A 24,760-nucleotide genomic window follows, 5' to 3' on the forward strand; every position below is an offset into this window, starting at 1 on the left:
ATCTATATTTCATTACTTTTTTCACTACAAAAAAGAAAAATTAGGTGCAATAAGCATAGATTTCTAATCAGGTCAGACCCTCTTTTAAATATACTGCGAATCACGACCTTACTGATCTCGACGTGGCAGCTCATGTTAGTTCCACAGTTATCGACGAAATAGGTGCGGGATTTCACGCTGGGTGACTTTGGGTAGACTTGCTACTAATCAGTATCCATCATATGCTGTGTTTTTCTTAAACAGATACTGAATTGATAGTGAGTTTGGCTGGACAGGATGTGAGTTCGGTTTGCAAAGTTTCCCTGCACCTCGCTAGCTACGCTCTTATGAATATGCATACGAATATTTGGTACTATAAGTTATGACATCGACAGTTGGCAGCGTCACAGAGAGCACCTTCCCTGCACTGCGTTGGGTGTGCTCTTGTTGTAAACATGCAGACAAATATTTGGCAACAAAAGTTATGATATCGGTAGCAGGCAGCGTCGTAGAGAGCATTTAAGAGAGATGATCAAAGTTTCAGAAAAGTGAAATCGGAATACCTGGTGGTTAATCTTTTACTTGTCCACTATTAGTGGGTATTTCTGGAAGTGGAGGAAAAATTGCGCCCGGCACACCGACTGTTGTGAGTAGATGCGCAGTGCGGAGAGAGCCTGCCCCTCCTCCTTCACGCAGTCTGCCACACACCACACTTTGCGTTCGCTGTTATGGATAGACAGTTTCTTCTTCTGAGAACACTCTTTATTATGTTCAGAAACGAACCAAACTCTCGTTCATCATTCATTCTAGTACAAACAATCCAAGCACAGAGCAGCGAAATGAAACAAGGCATTTTATAGTAACCACTAGCGTTATTGCACACAATATTGTTTGATTGCCAAGGCTGACAGTGCTCGGACACAAACACCGTCTTTAATTTTTACCGATTTAAAATTAGAGGCACATCTAAAAAGTAGTAGTTTGGTGTACTATACGCGCGATTTTTCTTTACTATTGGTAGAGAATTAGTGCAGGAGATGGAGATAGTACTCCCCATTCAGCTCGAGGAGTGTTACGCAGAATGGAACGTTGCTCACGAACTTGCAATGTAACGAAAAGCAGAAACGGAAGACAGTGCACTCTCAGAGTTTAAAACAAACAAAGAGAGCGTTCGAACGCAGCTGAATAAGATATCGCCTTCTAAATTGATAGATGCATTCGATGATAAAGTCGGATACAAAATCATATAATATTGTTTTACAAAAATACAATATTTATTGTTTTTCCGATGATGCAGAAACTTTCGTCGAAGGCTTCGGATTTACACTCGATGAGAACATGGAGCGAAGAGACTAAATATTTATAATAAAAAACGTTTATTTAATGTTTTTCCCGTCGCCATGCTAGACGAACCTTGGCGGATATTTCAATAAAACTAGCTTATAATATCTATACAAGGAATATCACTTTTAAGAACACATTATTGAGATTACAAAAAGTCATGGCCAATCAGACAGGAATGGGACTGGAAAGTTTACTAACAATAGGTTATGGAGGAGGAGAAGAAGATTAGTGTTTAAAGTCCCGTCGACAACGAGGTCATTAGAGACGGAGCACAAGCTCGGATTACGGAAGGATGGGGGAAAGAAAGCGGACGTGCCCTTTAGAAGGAACCATCCTGGCATGTGCCCTAAGCGATTTAGGGAAATCACGGGAAACCTAAGTCAGGATGACCGGACGCGGGTTTGAAGCATCGTCCTCCCGAGTAGATAATGATCGCTGACGATCAGTCATCGTGTCGTAGAGTACTACCTCAAGATCTACTAATTGTGGAAGAGCTCCTATGGATCAGATAACAAAGTGATTGACAGCTAATGTTTCACGACAACTACTGTTACAGCAGCCAGAGCGTGATCGAGTCATACCTTCAATTTTTTCTACCGTTGTCATATCGCTCTGCTTAGCCTGCTGCCTCAAACGGCAGTTTCCACAGTTCAGTTGCAGAGCACGGTTCTAAGTGGTAAGGTAACAATCGTGATTTGTTTTGGTTTTTTGCGCTTTTCGTCTGTTCAGCACGTTTATTTTATGCAACAGAATGTCCTAAAAATGGTTGCGAAAGTGCGCAGAAGAACTGCAGGACTTACCACCGTGCTGACCAAATCCAATACTGAAAGTTAACGCGAACTGTGTGACCGTATCTAGAACCTAAGCGCTCAGCTATTGCTGTCGCAGCCATAGTGGGTGTGCTCTGACAGATGTGAAACGACTTCGTCATGCCCTTCCCTCGCTTGACTACCAGTCACTTTGTTAAGAGTATTTCTATCGAAGATACATTCCTGCAGTCGAGCGGGCAGACGCAGTGATGAGACCATGGACTCGGATTTGGGATAGAGGCGGCGCAAATCCCTGTTCGACCACTTAGATTTAAGATTTCCGTGGTTTTCCTAAATCGCTTAAGGTGAATGACGGAATGGTTGCACCGAAAGGACATGGCCGATTTCTTTCCCCAGTTCAAGCTTTTCCTCCATCCGCAATGACTTCGTTGTTGATGGGGCATTAAATGTTAATCTTATTTTTTATTAGATCCTGCAACTTTTAGTTGAAATGCATGTCCCTCTATGCATCATCAATGCTGAACTGTTTCTGACATTCAGAAAGCCTTTCGGATGATCATATGAGTTGAAACTTCCTGGCAGATTAAAACTGTGTGCCCGACCGAGACTCGAACTCGGGACCTTTGCCTTTCGCAGGCAAGTGCTCTACCATCTGAGCTACCGAAGCACGACTCACGCCCGGTACTCATAGCTTTACTTCTGCCAGTACCTCGTCTCCTACCTTCCAAACTTTACAGAAGCTGTCCTGCGAACCTTGCAGAACTAGCACTCCTGAAAGAAAGGATATTGCGGAGACATGGCTTACCCACAGCCTGGGGGATGTTTCCAGAATGAGATTTTCACTCTGCAGCGGAGTGTGCGCTGATATGAAACTTCCTTTCTTTCAGGAGTGCTAGTTCTGCAAGGTTCGCAGGAGAGCTTCTGTAAAGTTTGGAAGGTAGGAGACGAGGTACTGGCAGAAGTAAAGCTGTGAGTACCGGGCGTGAGTCGTGCTTCGGTAGCTCAGATGGTAGAGCACTTGCCTGCGAAAGGCAAAGGTCCCGAGTTCGAGTCTCGGTCGGGCACACAGTTTTAATCTGCCAGGAAGTTTCATATCAGCGCACACTCCGCTGCAGAGTGAAAATCTCATTCTGGATTCATATGAGTTGTAGATACTATTTTCTTCGACAATATGTCGACGACAGACAGTCTTCTTGAGAAGCTGCAAGCTGTGTTTAAAGTACAGGCAGCGAGTATAGCCTGTTCACAAAGAGATGAAAGAGAGTTTTCTAGGTCTGGACTGGCAGAAGTCGGCCCGCTCTTGTTTTGTGTCCGACCCTCGATCGCCTCAACAATGTAATACAGAACTTTGCATATGTACCCATATTATGCCGTGTTTTGGTGTCAGAAGACAACACATTCAGATTACAAAAGTCATGGGATAGCTATAAGCACATATATAGATGGCGGTAGTATCGCTCACACAAGGGATAAAAGGGCTGTGCATTGCCGGAGCTGTTATTTGTACTCAGGTCTCCGACCTGATTATGGCTGCACGACGGTAATTAACAGACTTTGAACGTGGAGTGGAAGTTCGAGGTAGATACATGGGACATCTATTTCGGTAATAATTAAGGAATTCAGTATCCCGAGATCCAAAATGTCAAGGGTGTGCTGAGAATACCAAATTTCGGACATTACCTCACACCACGGACAACGCGCAGCGGCGTTTGCGTCGAGTTGTGGGACATACGACGAACGTATCCGTTATGACAATGGAGTGAAATCTGGTGTTAGTGAGCTATGGCAGTAGACGACTGACGCGAGCACATTCGCTAACAACACGACATCGTCTGCAGCACTTCCCATGGACTTGTGACCGTATCTGTTGAACTCCAGACGACTAGGAAAACCGTGACAGATCAGTCTCGTTTTCAGTAGGTAAGAGCTGATGGTAGGGTTCGAGTGTGGTGCAGACCCCACGAAGTCAAGGACACAAGTTGTCAACAAGGCACTGCGTATGCTGGTGGTGGCTCCATAATGGTGTGGGCTGTGTTTACATGTAATGGACTGGCTCCTCTCGTCCAACTGAAGCGATCATTGACTGGAAATGCTTATGTTCGGCTAGTTGGAGACCATTTGCAATCGTTCATGGACTTCAGGTTCCAAAACAACGATGTCATGTTACTGGGCCACGGTTGTTCGCGACTAATTTGAAGGACACGCTGGACAATTCGAGCGGATGATTTCGTCTTCCATATCGCCCGCCATGAATCCCACCGAATATTTATGGGACACTAATCTGGAGGTCAGTTCATGCACAAAATCCTCCACTGGCAGCTCTTCCGCAGTTATAGATGGCTATAGAGGCAGCATGGATCAGTATTTCTGCAGGGGATTTCCAACGACTTTTTGAATCAATGATACATCGAACTGCTACACTACGGCGGGCAAAAGGAGGTCTGACACGATATTAGGAAGTGCCTCATGACTTTTGTCACCTCAGTGTACATCTGTTGATGAGTGCGTAGCTGTTACTATTCTTTCCGCTCCCCGGAGAAGGGAAAGGAGTAGTGCCTCATGACTTTTGTCACCTCAGTGTACATCTGCTGATGAGTGCGTAGCTGTTACTATTCTTTCCGCTCCCCGGAGAAGGGAAAGGAGTAGTACTTTACAGAGTGAGGCTAAAATACTAACTGGTAATGTCGCTGAATTTTTCGAGTACAAGAGCACAAATAATTTTGTTTGTGTGTGTAATGGCACCCTTATTTATTATAGGAATGCCTGGTATTGTTTCCCTTGCAAAGGGAGGTCCCAACGAGTGGTGTCGACTAAAAACTCGTGTATGGGGTTGTGTGTGTTAAGGTTCCAGGGATTACATCGCACCCTGCATTCATTGTCCCTGGTTAGCTTTCTTTTACAGGTAATCAATAAAAAAGATCCTTTAGATGGCTAAAGTTGCAATAACAAAATCTGTTTCTGAAGCCCTACTTTAGCGTAGTTGTGCAGTTACCTGGCTGATATAGTGAAGGTACACTGAGGCGTCACAGAAACTGGTATAGGCAAGCGTACTCAAATACAGAGATACATAAACAGGCAGAATACGTGGCTGCGGTCGGCAACGCCTACACAAGACAACATGCGTCTGGCGCAGTTATCAGATCGGTTACTGCTGCAACAATGGCAGCTTATCAAGATTTAAGTGAGTCTGAACGTCGTGTAGGCTAGGCGCAAATTGAGACGCGTATAGCACGTGTGACGTGACACGACACTACAGCGCGACATGCACGTGCCGCACGAGTCGCGCGGGTGCAGCACATATTGAGACGCGTACTCCATACTTCGCACGCGCCGACTGGCGACGCTCTAAGCTAACAGAACTGAAGAGCGCGAAACCCGTTATCTTCCTCAAACGATTTTACAGAAACTATTCACTGAAAATATTTGATTTTTGCCTTACTTGTAGCGTTATATGTCAGCTTCGTGGCGAAGTGCCCATGTTCTCTCTAATGACCATTCTTATTGTGATGAACACATTTTAGTAAGACACTACGCAAAACTCAAAAAGTTTGCAACGAAAATTTGGGGTCGCTATGATTTTGCGTTTGGTTCGTATTACACCATATGTTGCTGCGTACCAAATTTAGCTAACATGCAGAATTTTTGTTTAGACTTGGGAGGAGGTCTCTATCGGCCTCCGATCTTGAGAAAATGGATCTCATGTAGCGCGCTCACTTCCGATCTCACGACCGCGAAAATGAAATACTCGCAACATCTCTCGAATCTCCTAAACCGCTCGAGACATCGAAACGAAAGTTTGGTGAATGATAGCACACAAGGAGGAAAGTGTTTATTCCAGTTCTTAAACACACGGAACTTTCTTATCTGTGGCGATATATCAGTACTTACACTTCCCTTTTTATTTATATCACGCCAGTGACTGTAATTTTTTAAGAGTTATCTCCAGCTAGCGAAACAAGAGCTTCCTAGTACGAAAATAAACATGAAATTTCTTCTTTTATGTTACTGCAAACCGACACTGTGAGGTATTTCGTAAGCTATTGAGCTCTGTGATTGCCAATTACTTGTTTAATGAGGCCTTCCGTTTCGAAATTCTGTCTCAATAGCTGCTGTGAGATGAGTTTGGCGAAAATCACACAAAAACAGATTGCCAATTCTGTTGGAATTTTGGTGGAATCCCCGTAACCCATCCTATTTTTAACACTGAGAGACTGACTGGAAACTTACCAAAGGATTTTATTCCTTCTCTTGATCTGAGCAATATTAAAATAATGACGAGCGTTCCTTCAGGCGGAATGATAGGCAAATGCCAGATACTGGTTACTCACCGACGGCTTGCCAAACTGACAATGTGTGATCGCGAATAAAATAGTTGTTATTGAGAAAAATTAACAATCGATCTGTCGCACAACACAATGGTCAGCGTATTGTCAGCAGCGGAGGATAATGCGCGCGACAGGAATGCACAAGCTAGCCATGTGTGCCTTTTGAGTTGCAGTTCGAAAAACATTGTCATGAAAGTAGATCTACCTTTGTCAGCAGTACATTTAAACAGATTAAATATATCTAACCATAACATTCTTTTAGGATATTCCTACTTTCGTAATAATACCGACGATTTTCTTCATTTGTGAAGCCTGTTGTATAATTAGTTTATTAATGCTGATAATGTGCACGCAACAACTGAAATGCTTTTCTCTTCATGGCGAACCAATTAAAACATTGTTATTTGTGACTGCTTTTCGACTGTTTCTAGCTTGCACTGGAAATGTGATGTTCACATGCATGTAGTACAGTGTGTTGATTACATTATTACACCCATATCAGAGTAATCACAGTGAAACTTCTATACTTCAGATCTTGGACGCTTTTTACCAGGAGCGCAAAGGGATCACACCTGTGGAGATTATCCCTTTCTAAATTTTTGTACCAGATCGTACAGATACGCCGGCATACTAGGCAGCGAGAAGATAACCTTGTTTTACTTTCCTGGCTTGATTCTTAATCACATGATTTTTTAATATCCCTTGCTTCCTTATTCACTACCCTCTGTCCTTTCTTGCGGTCTGAAAACATAGCGGAGGCATATGATAAAATTCCAGCGGCCAACGGCTCATCAGTTACTGAAGTACGCATTTTTCTTGACAGAAGTAAAACAAAACAAAACTATACAGCCGGCCGGAGTGGCCGTGCGGTTCTAGGCGCTACAGTCTGGAACCTGGCGACCGCTACGGTCGCAGGTTCGGATCCTGCCTCGGGCATGGAGGTGTGTGATGTCCTTAGGTTAGTTAGGTTTAATTAGTTCTAAGTTCTAGGCAACTGATGACCTTCGAAGTATAGTCGCATAGTGCTCAGAGCCATTTGAACAAAACTATACAGATATAAATAACAGAAAAGTATAACGTACTAACGAAGGAAGCCGGAGCGTTTAAATGGCAAAAAACGAAACACTACCTAAAGGCAATAAAATTTAGTACACAGTGAGGCAAAAATTATCGTATGGGCAATACTACCAGTGCTCATATGCGCCGTTCCGATGTGAGCATATGGCCGGGCTACTTTTCCGCTCCCCGCCTTAAATTTCCCACGGTGCTAGCGAGGCACGCGTGACGCGCGGCGCGAGAAACTGTGCCTCAACCACAACGCCGCGCGACCTGGCGCAGCCGCGTGTCGCGTCCCAGTCGCGTCGCGTCGGAATTTGGCTATAGTCGGCGCACGAGCGATGGGACACAGTATCTCCGAGGTAGCCATGAAGTGGGGGTTTTCCCGTACGGCCATTTCTAGAGTTTACCGTGAATATCAGGAATCCGGTAAAACATCAAATCTCCAACATCGCTGCGGCCGAAAAAAGATCCTGCACGAACGGAACCAATGGCGACTGAAGAGAATCGTTCAAAGTGACAGAAGTGCAACTCTTCCGCAAATTGCTGCAGATTTCAATTCTGGGCCTTCAGCAAGTGTCAGCGTGCGAACCGATCAGGGAAAGATCATCGATATGGGCTTTCGGAGCCGAAGGCCTTGATGATTGCGCGACACATAGCTTAACGCCTCGCCTGGGCCCGTCAACAGCTACGTTGGAGTGTTGATAACTGGAAACATGGCCGGCCGCGGTGGTCTCGCGGTTCTAGGCGCGCAGTCCGGAACCGTGCGACTGCTACGGTCGCAGGTTCGAATCCTGCCTCGGGCATGGATGTGTGTGATGTCCTTAGGTTAGTTAGGTTTAAGTAGTTCTAAGTTCTAGGGGAATGATGACCACAGCAGTTGAGTCCCATATTGCTCAGAGCCATTTTGAACTGGAAACATGTTGCCTGGTCGGACGAGTCTCGTTTCAAATTGTTTCGAGCGGATGGACGTGTGCGGGTATGGAGACATCCTCATGAATTCATAGACCATGTCAGCAGGGGACCGTTCAAGCTGGTGGAGGCTCTGTAATGGTGTGGGACGTGTGCAGTTGGAGTGATATGGGACCCCTAATACGTCTAGAAACAACTCTGACAGGTGACGTGTACGTAAGCACTCTGTCTGATCACCTGCATCCATTCATAGCCATTGTGCATTCCGACGGACTTCGGCAATTCCAGCAGGACACTGCGACACCCCAAATGTCCAGAATTGCTACGGGGTGGCTACAGGGACACACTGAGTTTAAACACGTCCGCTGACCACCAAACTCCCCAGACTTGAACATTATTGGACATACCTACTTCAGACATTAGTCGAGTCCATGCCACGTCGTGCCTACACGATGTGAACAGTTTTTTGGCTCTTCAGTGTATTATATACGAGTCCCCATCACATACGAGTAATTTTTACATTTTTATAGAAATTATCATAATTATTTTTAAGCATGCTTATAATTCAGTGTTACATACGTCAAAAATGTTCAAAACTTTTTTCATTATTTTTATTGCCGCATTGTAAGTTTTTGCTACTGGCTGTTTTTAATTTCGAATTGGCTAAGAGAACTGATATGGAATTAGTTGCAACAAGACCCTTCTTTAAACATGAAACTATCATTTTTAATTTCACGAATTACGGAAGCTTTTGTTACGCCCCTCTCTTAGTTTCGTAGACACGCAAAACGTAGCAGCTGACACGGTTATGGCGGCGAGTTGATGGCACTGTCAATGCCACTTGGATCATAAAGTAATATGTGAGCCCAAGTGTGCACTGCATGACGTAAGCTCTGCTTGGCTCGTCCCCCGCACCGCCCCCCCCCCCCCACCGGAATTAGTAGATCTCGTTGTGAACAGACTCTACACATAACAACACAGCTCGTAGCAACCGAAGAAGACGACTGAGTCTGTCCTCACTACGTTCTGTATAAAAATCGATTCAACAACTCGTTTGAACACTCAGATGCACGCCATTAGTCAATCATACAAGAATAACATGAGGGATCGTCAGAAATGTTGCCATCCTATCTCAATGAGATATACTGGTTTTCAGAATTATACAATATATCTCTGGCTTTGTCGAGTGCCAGGAATTCAGATATAATGGTTTTTAGAATTCTACAATAATCTATGGCTTAGTCGAATGCCAGGTTGAGTTGTTTCTCACTTTATTGATGAATGGATTCTCCTTCAGATTTCTGTTTACTTCTTGAATTCCATTCTACTTTAAATAAATATTACCTTCAGGTTAAGTATGGAACTAAAAATTAAATGATTCTAACAGCTGATGCGAGAAAAGTGTATGTTAACTTACCACACCCAAATTCATCGGAGATATATCTTCCGTTATGACAGTCATTATAGCCGTCACATATAAAGTCTGATGAGATACAACGTTCCTCTCGGTGCTTCTTGTTGGATGGCAGAACACACGACAAGGTTTCACCTAGTGTGCAGACACTGACTCCTGCAATGAACAGATAAGTATTCTTATTACGGAATAATACAGACATATGATACATAGGTGTTGCTGTTGCTTTGGAATAAAAGTTACAAGTAATAGAAAAGTTGAAATGTATTTGAAAATGTAAAACATGCAGGCTCAGCTTGGAGCAGAAGTCATTTTGACATCTGCAAGTCACAAAAAAGAGAAAAAAGAACTGTAGCGGATCATGAGATGAGCACTATGTCATACCGTTTTGCCATTATTGTGAACCCTATTAATCATCATCAAAATGTAATTAACATTGTGTACGTGTTAGTGTGGCTCGGTGGTTGAATGCATCGGTGTCAGGCTGAAAAACAAAGGGTAGACTAAGTTGTTCCTAAGGTTTTTTTCTTTAATCCCTGGCAATGATTTGTTAATTTGAAAAATGTCAAGCTGTACCATGGATTGGAGTCCATTTGTAACTGATCGTCTCCATGTAATTAGGTGGGTAACTCGGTTAAAAAGTCGAAGAAAGGCAAAGGCCATAGCTTCGCGAGTAGGAACAAACCAACATGTGTGTTCGCAGAAATTCATCTAAGAGATGTGTAAGACTCTGTAATTTCCACTTTTTAAATTATATAACTGTTTCCTTGAGTTTGAGAGCGTATCGTGCCTAACAGCTGAAATTCACAGGAAGTACACAGAACTTGTCAACTGTTAGATAATCCAGATAGTATGTTTTGGAACATAGACTGCCTCTGATATCTTATATGTAAAGCATATTTCGTTTGTAAATGCAAAGCACATCTTTCGATATTGCGATGAATACGGATGCCACATCTTTTTATTTAAACATTTGTAAATTGGGTTCTCTTATAGTTTAGTCAATGCACTAGCAAGTATTTACGAAAGATGTTTTTATTCATATGCCATCATGTTAGATTGGTATCGAAAATTAAAACGCCAAATTGAAAATAAAGATATATTGAAGAAATCCTATTAGATATCACAAAAATAACCAGCAAAAACGTTACTGATTAATATTTCTCGAATTGTAGAAAACAGAAACAAACAAGAAGACTGCTTATTCAAGTTTGATTATGTGTATTACATTTTTTTTTTTTTTGCTTTACAAAGCTACATATCAACAGATTTATTGTGTTTTTTGCCTTTTGTTCTTTAATCTTCGCTGTCAACAACATTAGTTGAACATAGTATCTTGTTGTAGCTACATTTTTTAGGCTCTTTGGATTAAGTGTAACCGACACACAACATTTGTCTCGCCAGTCTGACATGTTATTGTGCAGCCATGCCAACTGGACTGAACACTTGGTTACTCTGTAGCCTTATGTTGCTATGTGTTGCACCCCACAGAGTTTAAAAAACCGCTTCTTCTTTGTGACTGATGGATCTGTTTCCATAACTGAAGAGGGCCAGATTTACGCAAAGAACAGGTAGGCCCGTTAGTATTCATCACACACACAAACATTCGCGTCTGCAGAAATTTATCGAGGAGGCGAGAAGATTGTAATATTGCCATTTTTGATATAACTGAGTTGGTCAGTTACAGCATATGTCATGGCGCAAGAACTAAATTTTATAGACGACACAAAAAGTTTTTAATATCAGAGAACTGACGGTTATTCCAACTTCTAGAACCTCATCAGAATTCTGTAATGAATAAAAACTATTTACTCTAATTTCCAGGGTGCGCGGGGGGAAGGGGGGGGGGGTGGAAGGAGAGCAAGTCCCACCCTTGCCTACCCCATGCGGATGCTTGCATAAACAAAAAAAGAATAGCACGTAATTTCAAAATATGGAACACAAACCAGCAGTCTTTTAAGTAGCGCTTGGTACTCCGTTGAGTAGAGTTGGAGGGTGATTGTTAAATAAATATAGAGAACAAACGTCATAGTTACTGATACAAAATCCTAACTAGCAGTTCGTTACACTGACTGGAACGAGTCGTGTGGAGTGTAATTGAAACACAGTCGGACAGAAAGGTTAATATTTATCAACAGCACGGATAGAGTAACTACAGTCATTGTTCAGTTCACACAAAGGTCGTCCTGAAGCGCAACATCAGCACTACCACTGAAAATGCTTCTTAGTAAATTGAGGCGAAACGAGTAAGAAACAACATAAATTGCATCCGTTCAGTTGCAAGCAGACGTAACGTCTGCAACTTTCACAAATTATAATAATATCTAAATCGGTAGACCATCAATGGTATGCTTTTCATTCTGTAGCAACAGGGAATGGAACCTTTCAGTATAAGTGTGATAATGTTCAAGTCAAAGGTGCAAGAACCAACTGTTATGAAAAATTATCTAGATTAATCAACTTAATAGATTGCTATACAAACAGCTGCGATATTTTGAATAACTAAATGCTTCAATATCAGCAGAAAAGGAGCCACTCGCTGTTTGTTACGTTGTTGGCGTCTTCAAAACGAGCTGAAATCAATGTCCAGTCACTTTCACGCAGTTAATGTAAAAACGAAATTGTATATTTTTGCGTCCCTTGGTTTTTTCTGTGACCCTGCAAATGAGTAAATGGAGCGGACTCGTTTTCAGCAAGTCCACGGTACTTACCGTACTCCATGAGATATCTGCCGGCGCAGTCCACCTCGTCTGCACATGGTTGCCCTCTGGAAGCCGGAACGCAATCGCAGTACGAGTCGCAGACATTGGCGCGCCTGATACAGCGGCCGTTTGGACAGAGATATTCACCCTGTCCTCTGCACTCGGTGCCTGCAGGAGAGACAATTGAACGAAACGTTGTCAAGGACGGACGGTGACAAATGTTGTACCGCTCGTAAAAAAAGCAATTTTAAATTTATTTTGAATTACATAATAATTCACTCATCTCAGCTTTTTGTATACTAGTTGTACGACAGCTATCCACAAAGTACATTACGTTTTGGAATTAAAAATAATAAAGTAATGGAAATTTTTTTAATTATATACAGATGAAAGCCACACTTAAATACTACTTCTCTACATAGTTGCCATTTAAATTAAGGCACTTATCGTACCGATGGACGAGCTTGGAAATTCCTTCGTCGTAAAATTCGGCCGCCTGCGCCTTCAACCTTGTGGTTACCTCTTCTTGAAGCTGTGCGTCGTCATCAAAACGCTACATAGCCAACCACTTCTTCATTGCTGGGAGTAAGTGGAAGTCGCTCGGTGCCAGGTCGGGACTGTACGGCGGATGAGGAAACAACTCCCACTTAAAAGACTCGAGAACTTCACGAGTGGCATTTGCCGTGTGGGCCCAGGAGTTGTCGTGAATCAGCACGATCTTTGAGCCCAACTTTCCTCTGCGCTTATTTTGTATTGCTCTTCTGATGTTGTGCAGAGTTTGGCAATACCTTTGAGAGTTTATTGTAGTGCCTCTTTCCAGGAAATCCACAAAAATCACACCTTTTCTGTCCCAAAAGACAGTCGCCATCACCTTCCTTGCCGACATTGTCTGCATGCATTTCTTGGGCTTTTGACGGGAATTTGTGTGCCTCCACTGCATTGACTGCAATTTTGTATCGCAGTTCACATGCTTAACCCATGTTTCGTTACCAGTAACGATGCGATCGAGTAATGAGTCGCCATCTTTCTCGTAAGCGTCCAAAAACGTTAACGCTGCAGCCATTCGCTGATTTTTGTGAATCTCTGTCAAGATTTTTGGTATCCATCTTGCACAAAACTTGTGGTAACCAAGCTTTTCGGTAATGATTTCGTGCAACAAACTTCGTGAAATTTGTGGAAAACTCATAGAGAGTTCCGTTATTGTGAAGTTACGGTTTTCACGGACTGCGGCATCGACTTTTTCGACAAGTTCGGCAGTCACTATGCTGGGTCTTCCACTTCGCTCTTCGTCGTGAACGTTAGTTCGGCCATTTTTAAATTTTATGACCCATTGACGCACTCCGCCTTCAGTAATTATGTTGTCCCCATACACTTCACAAAGTTGCCGATAGATTTCTATCGGTGTACAGTTTTTTGCAGTCAGAAACCTTATTACAGCACGCACTTCACACTTTGCGGCATTTTCAATTAACGCTGACATTTCAAACTGTTACAGTAACTCAGCGGAGTACAGCACGAACCTCTCAGGATGCCGACTGAGCGGCGGAATGCCATGACATCAAGATGGCCGCGCTAGCCCCGCCCCTAACGGACACAAACGAAAACGTAATGTACTTTGTGGATAGCCCTCGTACTTTTAGTACACTATCGTACAGCTTTTTTTTTCAGTAGCCTCTACGTATCATCTCATTCCCCTGCATCACATTCGAACATCCGTTCAAACACTATACAAAATTACCTCCGAACCGATGACTACTGGGAATCTAAAGACAGCCATCCAGGAAGACCCACACTAACATTCCAATACCTTGATATGCGCCACACGACTACTTCCCGCAGTAGACTTCCTTAGGCGCCAATCTACCTATGCTCCTAAAAATCCTATTCATCCTAACCGACCAATCCTTCATCCACAAGCCTACTACTTCTTCGATAATCCTGTCGACTGCACCGCTCCTTTCTATCTACTCGTGACCAATATACTCTCATACGCCATCGACACATTACAGACATACATCAGGTTCTTACCAACCGCTAAAAGAAACTACAGGGTTGGCGCGAAACATGCGCCAGACTTAGCTCTACATTATCCATTTACAACTCCAAGTAACGGAAAACACTCAAGCGTATCACTGGCAGTACTTCCATACCTCACTACCAGCTTCTCCATAACAGCAACCCGCTTCCTGATAACCTGAACAAACCAATCACTTTTTGCAACACATCTCGTCGATATCTTCACAATTTCCAACCTCACTATTCGACTACTCCGTATTTCCTATCGTCCACGAACGTACAGATGTTTATATGTGTGTTGCCTGTTTTTCGACACAAATATATGCGTCTTCACGGCAATTAATGATAACCCTTGCGACCCTTCAAAACGAGTTACTTTTCCGAGTTGTGAAAAACCTCCAAACTGCTTCTGCTCCTTACATAGACACACCCGCTGGTGATACTTTCTTGTACCGCCCCATTAGTCTCATCTTAGTGTTTAGTAAGGTCTTTGAATATATCCTTTAGCAATAAATCCATAACCAGCTGTTAAACCAATATGACTATTGTCCGAACTCTTTTACTTCTTCTTTCTCCTATCCCATTAGCTTAACAGTACAAAAATTAATTTTTGTATATCTTGATCTTGAAACAGCCTACGATTCCTAAGTATGTACTCCCTATACAACTGACCAACATCTGTCATAAACAAGAACACTAACGCTCGCATCTTCAATCCCTCTGAGAACGTGGCCCAAGACCATGTCCTTCCTCCATACTTATACATCATTTACACTGCTGGCGTGCCCAGGCTCAAGCCACCTGCCCACCTCTTCTAGTATGCTGATGACACCGCTTTCCTCCCCCTGTGACATTGCAAGCAGTTCTCTTTCTGATGCAGCTTGTTGTTCTTTTAAATCGATTCCTCCAGAACTTAACAATAATTAGTAACGAACCAATAGCAGCTTCCCTGTCCGTCATTTTTACCTAACTATTTATTGCCAAACTATTTAATTAACTAACACACTAAAATACCTTGTACTAAGGCTCGGCTCGTAACGAACACGGGAACCCAACCTACTAATCACTTATCAAAAAACTTACAAAAGATTTAAGTTGCTGAAACTATAACTGGCCATGCTTGGGGATTGAACGCCTCTACTATCATCCACTCGAACAAAATGTTGAGCCAACCTATCCTCTCCATCAGCCTTACCACTCCCATAAATCGTTTAATACCGCGCACTCTTCCTTGCCTTCCGCATCAGTTCATTTTCTCTCATTTGTACCTTTACCGTGCACGTCAATACTGATCATTTACATCCTACACTATTTGCAAACTCTACTCCAACAACGTCATTGTCTACGCTCTATATTTCCATTCGCGGTGTACTCTTGCGCTTATACTGACACATTCCTCCAATACTACACCTATATACACTCCACTCCCTCTCCCTACGAAACAACAATGGATTCATTTTCCTATCCAACTAAATCCATCCTGATATTCATCTGTCCTTCCAGCTCTAGATCTTCCCTCCGTACACTAAATTGTATCGCGGCTCACTCTCTTCTCCCTCTTTCCAGCTTTCTTTACTCTTCATACCATGGGTCTTTTGTCATGATCTGCAACGGAACTGGCACCTCACGATACAACATCAAGTACTTACCCGCACTCAAGAAGTGAACTGAAGACACAATTCGCTCATCACGAGGAATGGGAGAAAAGGGATCATTATACGAAGAGGAAGGTAAAAGTTTCACAAGATTCATGTTCCATCCTACAGAGAAAATTTTCGTTTTACAAGAGAGTCATGAAACATGGTACATAATTTTACAATGAACAAACGACTATAATTAAGTGCATCTGCCAACAACCATTTCTGAAAACGAAAACATGGGCCTTTTTTCGAATCGTTCTTTCCTCCAGTACTGTTCAGTTGATGTGGGACACAGTACGATCAACGTGGTCCAAGATATCCTTGGGTACCTACGAACAGCTGAATGAGTCACTCCCAGCTTTCCTTGTTGCTGCAGGTGCTTCAAATATAGGATTTTCTGGGTGGCAGTAAAAGGCAGGCTTACTGACAGGAGTCAACAGTGTAAGTGAGGAGACACTTAAAATATCTCAATTATCTTTTTAAAGCTATTCCTGCAAAATTTGAATTTTTCTTGAGTTATAGGTGATTTTTAACGTTTTTATCATAAATACACTGTGTACAGATAATCTAAATCTCTTTAAAGGTGTCGTCGTACAATGTTTAAAGGCTGCCGTACTTAATGACTCAGTCTTGAAAATCATACAAGTTAAATACGTTTAGAGTATTATTATTATATTACTTCAGGAAGTCGTGTTCTTTAGGTTTTGTTAAATTTTAAATGCGACTTAACCTAGCCCTTAATCGTTCAAAATTCAAACAGTTCTTTGTGACAAGGAAATTGTACAATAATAATTGAGATATACAATAAATTAATTAATACATTATTTAACAACAATGGCGTAAGACATTACATAAAACTACCAGTCATATATGGCATCTGCATTCTACAAATGATTTACTTCCAAAATCTCAGCTCAGAGCACGACGAATAAATAAATGGTTACGGGAATGCAGCCGGGAGACGTCGTCGACAACCGCCAATATTTCGACGCGAGCACATCCTGCCAATTCCAAGGCATAACTGCGGCAAGTAAGCGCTGTGCAAGGAAATTTAAAACCTCAGTTTTCAGAGAAACTCCGAAAAGGTAACACACATAGTCCAACTACTACCGCTATCACAAACCAAAGCTGACCGACCTCAGAATTTATCGATAGTGAAATTACTAAATACTAAACGGGTGAGGCGACATTAACTCTGTACCTCTGTTTTTTGACAGGTGAGAGAGCAGGATTCCATGCAGAATTTAACCAAAAAGAGGCTGCAGACTTTGGAGTCACCTCGATATTATCATCACTCCTGGTTCACAGTTAGCCGATTGTGCAGATCACGCCAGAGCTGTGTTTCACCAAAACCCTTCTGACGAAAGGTGACCAAAGATGGGCCAACTCAGCTGACAGACTCTCAGGATCCGAGGTGACATGGGCCCTGTGAATCGAGGTACGAAGTACCCCTTCACGTTGACCCGGATGGTGACAACTGTCAACCTCAGATAAAGTCAGTTGAGTCAGTACCATTAGTCTTCCTCCTGATCAACACGTCAAGGAAGGGAAACAGCCAGACATCCATGGTGAAACAAATATTCAGGTGGACGGAATAGAAGTGCTCTGAAAAGTCGTTCAAAATTTAACTGCCTAGAGGCCAAACAACAGAAGTATCATCTACGACGGTGAGTCAAATGAAAAATTTAAATATATTTTTAAATGATATTTATTGTGCAGAAGTGGTACAAAGTTGTATCACTTTTCAACATAATCTCCCCCACGCTCAATGCAAGTCCTCCAGCGCTTACAAAGTGCATAAATTCCTTTAGAAACAAATTCTTTTGGTAGCCCGCGCAACCACTCATGCACCGTGTGGCGTACCTCTTCATCAGAAAGGAACTTCTTTCCTCCCATTGCGTCTTTGAATGGTCCAAACATATGGAAATAACTTGGGGCAAGGTCTGGTGAGTATGGTGGATGAGGAAGACGCTCAAAATGCAGGTCTGTGATTGTTGCAACTGTTGTACGGCCAGTGTGGGGCCTTGCATTGTCATGTTACAAAAGGTCACCTGCTGACAGCAATCCACGTCGCTTTGATTTGATTGCAGGCCGCAGATGATTTCTTAGGATATCTGTGTATGATGCACTGGTGACAGTCGTCCCTCTAGGCACGTAATGCTACAAAATGACGCCTTTTTCGTCCCAAAAGAGAGTCAGCATAACCTTCCCTGCTGATGGTTCTGTTCGAAACTTCTTTGTTTTTGGTGATGAGGAATGGCGCCACTCCTTGCTCGCTCTCTTCGTTTCCGGTTGGTGGAAGTGAACCCAGATTTCGTCTCCAAGGAAGCCATCACCTTCTCGTTCAAAGCGCCGATGAAGTTCTTCACAAGCATCAACACGTCGTTCTCTCGTTTCAGGAGTCAGCTGCCGTGGCACCCATCTTGCAGATACTTTCATTCATCGATGAATTTCAATAGGTTTCACACCTTGACTACGCAATAACCGAATAACAGAACGCTGTTATTCGCTGGTGCAAGTCGCAAGTGGAGAGGCCTTCTTTATACCGATACTGCGACGGTATGTGTGCATCTGCACTATGCTGCCACCTACAGGCCATTCTGCACGCTGTTTGTAGCAAGCTTACCAACTTACAGGATAACGGCGCGAAATTTCGATCTGTTATTACAAATTTAAGGTTTTCATTTGACTCACTCTCGTACATATCGGAAAAAGACACAGGTTTCAAAGCCGCGGACTCTAAGGCACGTTTCTCGAAGTATCCATAAACAAGCTGGTAATAACAGGTGACAACGGGCTTCTCATCGCAACTCCATCTGTCTGCTTGTAATACTGCTCATTAGATTAGAAGTAACTGGAAGTCAACACAAATCGAAATAGGTTCGTTAATTGAGCACCAAACCTAACTGCAATCAACCGCAACGAAAAAGGCAGAGGAACACGAATGAAGAGAGAGACCACATCAAAATTTATCAGAACATCAGAGTCATTCAAACGTATACCCTCTAATCGACGTAAGAAATCTGCGGAGTTCTTAATGTGGTGCTCACATCGACCTACTACAGGGCTCAACAGAGTAGTAAGGTACTTTGTTAGATGATATGTCGGAGTAAAAATGGTACTTACAGTAGGACGAAGAGGAACCCCTCCCTTGTGGACCTTAGGGAGACAATATAACCTCGAGGGAACAGCACAAAATACGAATTAAGAGTCTGGATATCCCCTGGGATAAGGAAATTTTCTTCAGGAGGCTGTTGGTCTTTCTGTCAACACCTTTTGTGAGGTCAGCACAGATCCTGCGATACACTGAATCAGACAGGAAACACTGCATTTTTTGAACGTAATCCTGCTTGTCCAAGACAAAGGTAACATTTTCCTTGTCCGCATGTAAGATAACAATATCCGGATCAGCTCTATGTGAACGTAAAGCAGCCCCCTCAGCTGCTGTGGTATTACTGTTGGGCGGACGTGCCCCAGACAACACACGACATACCTCCCTCCTAGCCTCCTCTGCTACATCAGGAGGTAGTTTACAAACAGATTGTCCAACAGAACTAATAAATTCAACCAGTGGCAAACGCTTCGGAATCGGAGTAAAATTTAAACATTTCCCTAGCACGGATAAGGCTGCGTCGTCAAAAGCTTTCTCCGTGAGGTTTATTACAGAACGGTGAGGTATACGCTGATCAGCCAGAAAATTATGAACACCTGCCTAATATCCGGTGTGTCCATCTTTGTCACGGATAATAGCGGCGACACGTCGTGACATGGAAGCTACAAGGTCTTGGTAGGTCGCTGGAGGGAGTTGGAACTACATCTACACATACAAGTCACCTAATTCCTGTGAATTCCGGGAAGGGGGCCGATGAGCTATGGCACCACATTCAGTCACATCCCAGACGTGTTCGATCGGGTTCAGATCTGGCGAGTTGGGGGCCAGCACATCAACTGTAACTCGCCACTGTGTTCTTCGAACCACTCCATCACTCTCCTGCCCTTGTGACATGGCGCTTTATCTTGTTGAAAAATGGCACTGCCGTCGGGAAAAGTGATCGTCACGAAGGCGTGTACGTGGTGTGCAACCAGTTTGCGATACTCCTTGGCCGTCAGGGTGCCTTGCACGCGCTCCACTGGCTCCATGGATGCCCACGTGAATATTCCCCAGAGCATAATGGAGCCACCTCCAGCTTGTCTCCATTCCACAGTACAGGTGTCAAGGAGCTGCTGCCTGGAAGACGAAGCATTCACACCCTCCCATCGACATGATGATGAAGGTATCGGGATGCAACGCTGTGCCACTGCGCCAACGTCCATTGCCGATGGTCATGTGCTCAAAAAAAAAAAAAAAAATGGTTCAAATGGCTCTGAGCACTATGGGACTCAACTGCTGTGGTCATAAGTCCCCTAGAACTTAGAACTACTTAAACCTTACTAACCTAAGGACATCACAGACATCCATGCCCGAGGCAGGATTCGAACCTGCGACCGTAGCGGTCGCACGGTTCCGGACTGCGCGCCTAGAACCGCGAGACCACCGCGGCCGGCGGTCATGTGCTCACTTCAATTGTAGTTCTCGATGTCGTGGTTTAACATTGGGACATGCATGGGTCGTCGGCTGCGGAGGCCCATCGTTAGGAGTGTTCGGTGCACTGTGTGATCAGACGCACTTGTACTCTTCCCAGTATTAAAGTCTAATATTAGTTCTGCCACAGTTCGCCACCTGCCCTGTTTTACCAGTCTGCCCAGCCTACGACATCCGACATCTGTAATGTGGGGTGCCCAACTCCACGACGTCTAGACGTGGTCTCACCTTGGTTTCGCCATGTGTTGAAGACACTCACCATATCACTCCTCGAACACCCGATGCGTGCGGTTTCCGAAGTGCTCGTCCGAGCCTCCGGGCCATCACACTATGCCGTCGGTCAAACTCAGATGGATCGCGCGCCTTCCCCATTTTACACACCAACAGCACGCTCACTAGTATTACATGTACCGTGTTTCTGTCTGTCTAGCTGTTTGGACGTGCTTGTATCGTTAGTAGGTCGGTGGTCATAATATTGTGGCTGACCAGTGTAGTACTAAACTCGGAGCCACGGAAACGTTCGAAGTTCGCCAAATGCCACGAAATTACAGAATGGAATTCCCATTTAAGATTCCCGACGTCAACAAAGGGCTTCAGACGGCACAGAACGGAAGACTGCTTCACGGCAGGCTATAAACAGATTCTTTCAAAATGAGTAATATAGTAAATATAGTAAAAAGCTATATTATGTGAGGATTCTATTACGTGCTCATCGTGTGTCGACCTTCCTAGGAAGACTCGGGTGGTCTTGGGTAGTCGCCTAGCAACAGCCTACGGATACTCACAGTTGAGTTCGTCGGCGTGGTTGTCGTGGCAGTGTGGCCAACCATCACACCAGAAGAACTTGTGGACTCGCGTTCCGTCGCCACAAATGCGGAACTCGGCTGCAACAAGGCGAGACATACCACTTGCAGTAGAGAAACATTTACGTTCACTGAAAAAAAATCTAATAGATAAACACAAAAGACTGTAAAGGAACAAAAAACGCAGTGCATAGTTAACAGAAATTTACGCAATTACAGACTCACTAATACTAAACTCTGGCAGAAGGAGGTGTTCCACATGTGCCTGAAACTTTTTAAGAAAGAAGTCATATTCATAGTAGAACCTACCACTGCTTCACTGAATTACGAGTATCTAAAGTACTGAGTTCATTTAAAATTTATTAAGCTGTAAGATTCACTTAAATGGAAGAGCTAAGTTTGATATTAGGTTTAGAATTAAACTAGATGTTTAACGGAAACACTTATTTAAGAAATTATTTAAGGAAATTCAGTCTGTAATTGTGATGAATTGACTTGGACGAACAGTTTAGGAGCGAGCGCTGCCCAGCGAACTGCATTCAGTGAACAGCTGTAGTCGGGTACCTCGCAAATTTCCAGTCCTCACGGCGGACGCAAAGCTGCACATCTTCAGTGTGTCAAACAACATAGGAAATGGACGTTAACTGACTGCGGGTATGTAGTGTGACCCGACGATTCGCAGTTCTACCTCGTTCCAAATTATGCAAAGGCCTCTAACGCGCCGACGGCCAAATAAGGCGTTTTTCCACCACTGTGCAGGGTGTGGTTCAGGCTGAGGTCCTTCTGTGATGTTTCTGGCGGTGCTTTTCCTGCCATGACTTCGGGTCACCAATTCAAGTTATCGTCAACATGAACCAGACTGCTTATTTCAATATTCTGGGTGCTCAAGTGTTGAAATTAAATTTATCCACGTTATTTAGAATGCTTTGATCACTGCAACTGTATTTTCAATTTATGAAACAATTTACTGCTTCACTTACTTTTTTCACTTAATTTAATTAGCACGATGCGTTTCAACAGCATGCTGCCAGCATCACGTACGTCAGTTAGGATTATATAGTATTAGCCGTTAGATGGAGAAAATGCTTCCTTAAAGAGTGCACGAGTATGTAAGCATTCTTTGCCTAGACGACATGGCTGAGCAGTGGAAAATAATACTGCCAGTAAGTATTCAAATCGAACAACCTAACTGTTATTACATTTCTCTTTACCGATGAACTGAATGTTACTGCCTCTGCTGCATAACATAAGCAAATGATGTATCTGTCAGCCCTCAAGAGTCAAACCAACTTACAGGCTTCAATACGAAGCAAATAATAAAATGAAAAGCGTGCTTATACGTCAGTTGTCCGGAAGAAATATCAATCTTTAATTACATCGGTTGTAATATCACATGTGCATCAAAGAATAAAAACTAGTATCTGACTGGTAAAAAAAGGTATGGAATGAGTGGATGGAAGACCCCGAAGAGCAGGTTCAGCTGACTAATTGAAAAGGTTTTCCCTGTCCTTCGCCCCTGAAGGCACCATTTGTTCGTGAAATATCAGTGCTGTATAATAAGCGTATATGTTCAAGTGCAAGTGAGCGCAATGGGTGTGTGTACGATGCAGTGACATGTTCGTGCTGGAGGTGATGAAAGAAGGGAGAGTGTGAAACACGGTGCCGGCACGCAGAAGAGAAACAAGAGGGATTGCCATGAACAGTACCGCATGCCCTCACTTCATAAGACACTGCCGATAGGTTTGGAGCTGAATCCAAAACATCGATACAGAGAACTGGCGATCAGCGTCTCTATGCCACCACTCCAGCTTGTCCACTCTGCCGTAAAGGCAAAGGAGAAATACACTGGTTCCCCTCATACCATAGAGGTTAAGCACCTTCTGGCGCAGCCCGTACTTGAATAGGTGATCGTCCGAGTACGCCGCTTGCTTTTGACAAAGGTACTTAACCTCTGTGGTACGACGGGAACCGATGTATCCATCATGGCAACAAAACTATAATACACTGATGAAAACTTCAGATGAAACTGTACAGGACAATGGTAGTTCCATTTCTTACGCATGTCAGGAAAGTTAGGATCTCAAGAATTAACGACAGGAAAGAAATCAAAGCAATGGAAGTGTAGTTTCCGAGAGTAAAGTTGTAGCGCAGTTGATCACGCCCGCAATGAAAACATACAAAGAAATTGAGAGTCTCCTCAGTAATAGGAAAAAATCAAAGAATACGGGTAGACTGCCTTCGAATGAGCAATGGATGCCTACCAAAACTAATTACTGCGTTCCGACCTACATATGAAGGGCTTATTTCAATAGTAGTACAAGTCCATTTTTGTTCATTCTCAGATACAGAGTCCTAAAGTTAAAAGAGCGCTGAAAATTCTGCAGTTGAGATACCAGAAATATTCAAGTACCACTATTGAAATAAGCCCTTCATATAGTCAAATATGTTGGAGAAGACCAACGAAGAAGTGGACTCGTGTAACGAAAAGGCATGCAAGCCTAATCCTAGAAGGAAATGACCATTAAGAGCGTCGTTTTCAGAAACAGCTTGCAGGATTTGCGTATGTCGATTCTTAGGCACGTAAGGTTGAGCAAGACCTACTGTTGCACAGTACGAAGGTCCAGCGTTACTGCCGCCATCGATTCGGAGTGTTCGACATCCTCACCTGGTGTGCAGTGCGCCTCGTCGCTGGAGTCCCTGCAGTCGACGACGCCGTCGCATACGAAGCCAGGACGGATGCACTCTCCGTTGTCACATCGGAACTCCGACTTCCAGCAAGACCGGTGCGCTGTAACAGCAATAACACGTCTTACCAAATGTCGCATCGTAAAATTGTCGGTTGGTTTGATTGATTTCGGGGGAGGGGACCAAACAGCGAGCTCATCGGTCCCATCGAATTAGGGAAAGATGAGGAAGGAAGGCGGCCGTGCCCTTCCAAAGGAACCATCTCGGCATTTGCCTGAAGCGATTTAAGGAAATCGCGGAAAACCTAAATCAGAATGGCCGGACGCGGGTTTGAACCGTCGTCCTCCCGAATGCGGGTCCAGTGTTTTAACCACTGCGCCACCTCGCTCGATGTAAAAATTTTGATGTTACCTCTTAGAAGATAGCACCTTCGTGCATGTATTCTCTAAATTACACTCCTACATCACAGATGTTTCCTTACTGATACTGCATTTTAAAACTGGTTGATTTGATAAGTCTAGTAAAAAAAGCA

General features: G+C 43.5%; 1 protein-coding gene across 1 annotated transcript in view; it reads right to left on the minus strand.

Annotated features, from left to right (window-relative positions):
• LOC126235161 (G-protein coupled receptor GRL101-like) overlaps nt 1-24,760 on the minus strand; it is a 364,334-nt gene that overhangs the window by 244,216 nt on the left and 95,358 nt on the right. The window contains exons 4-7 of the mRNA XM_049943894.1: nt 24,209-24,331; nt 21,526-21,624; nt 12,512-12,670; nt 9,804-9,956 (exon numbers count right to left, since the gene is read on the minus strand). Coding sequence (XP_049799851.1) covers nt 9,804-9,956; nt 12,512-12,670; nt 21,526-21,624; nt 24,209-24,331 — 534 coding nt within the window. The remainder of the gene's footprint in view (nt 1-9,803; nt 9,957-12,511; nt 12,671-21,525; nt 21,625-24,208; nt 24,332-24,760) is intronic.

Source organism: Schistocerca nitens, chromosome 2 (assembly GCF_023898315.1).
Source record: "Schistocerca nitens isolate TAMUIC-IGC-003100 chromosome 2, iqSchNite1.1, whole genome shotgun sequence".
Taxonomy (NCBI): domain Eukaryota; kingdom Metazoa; phylum Arthropoda; class Insecta; order Orthoptera; family Acrididae; genus Schistocerca; species Schistocerca nitens.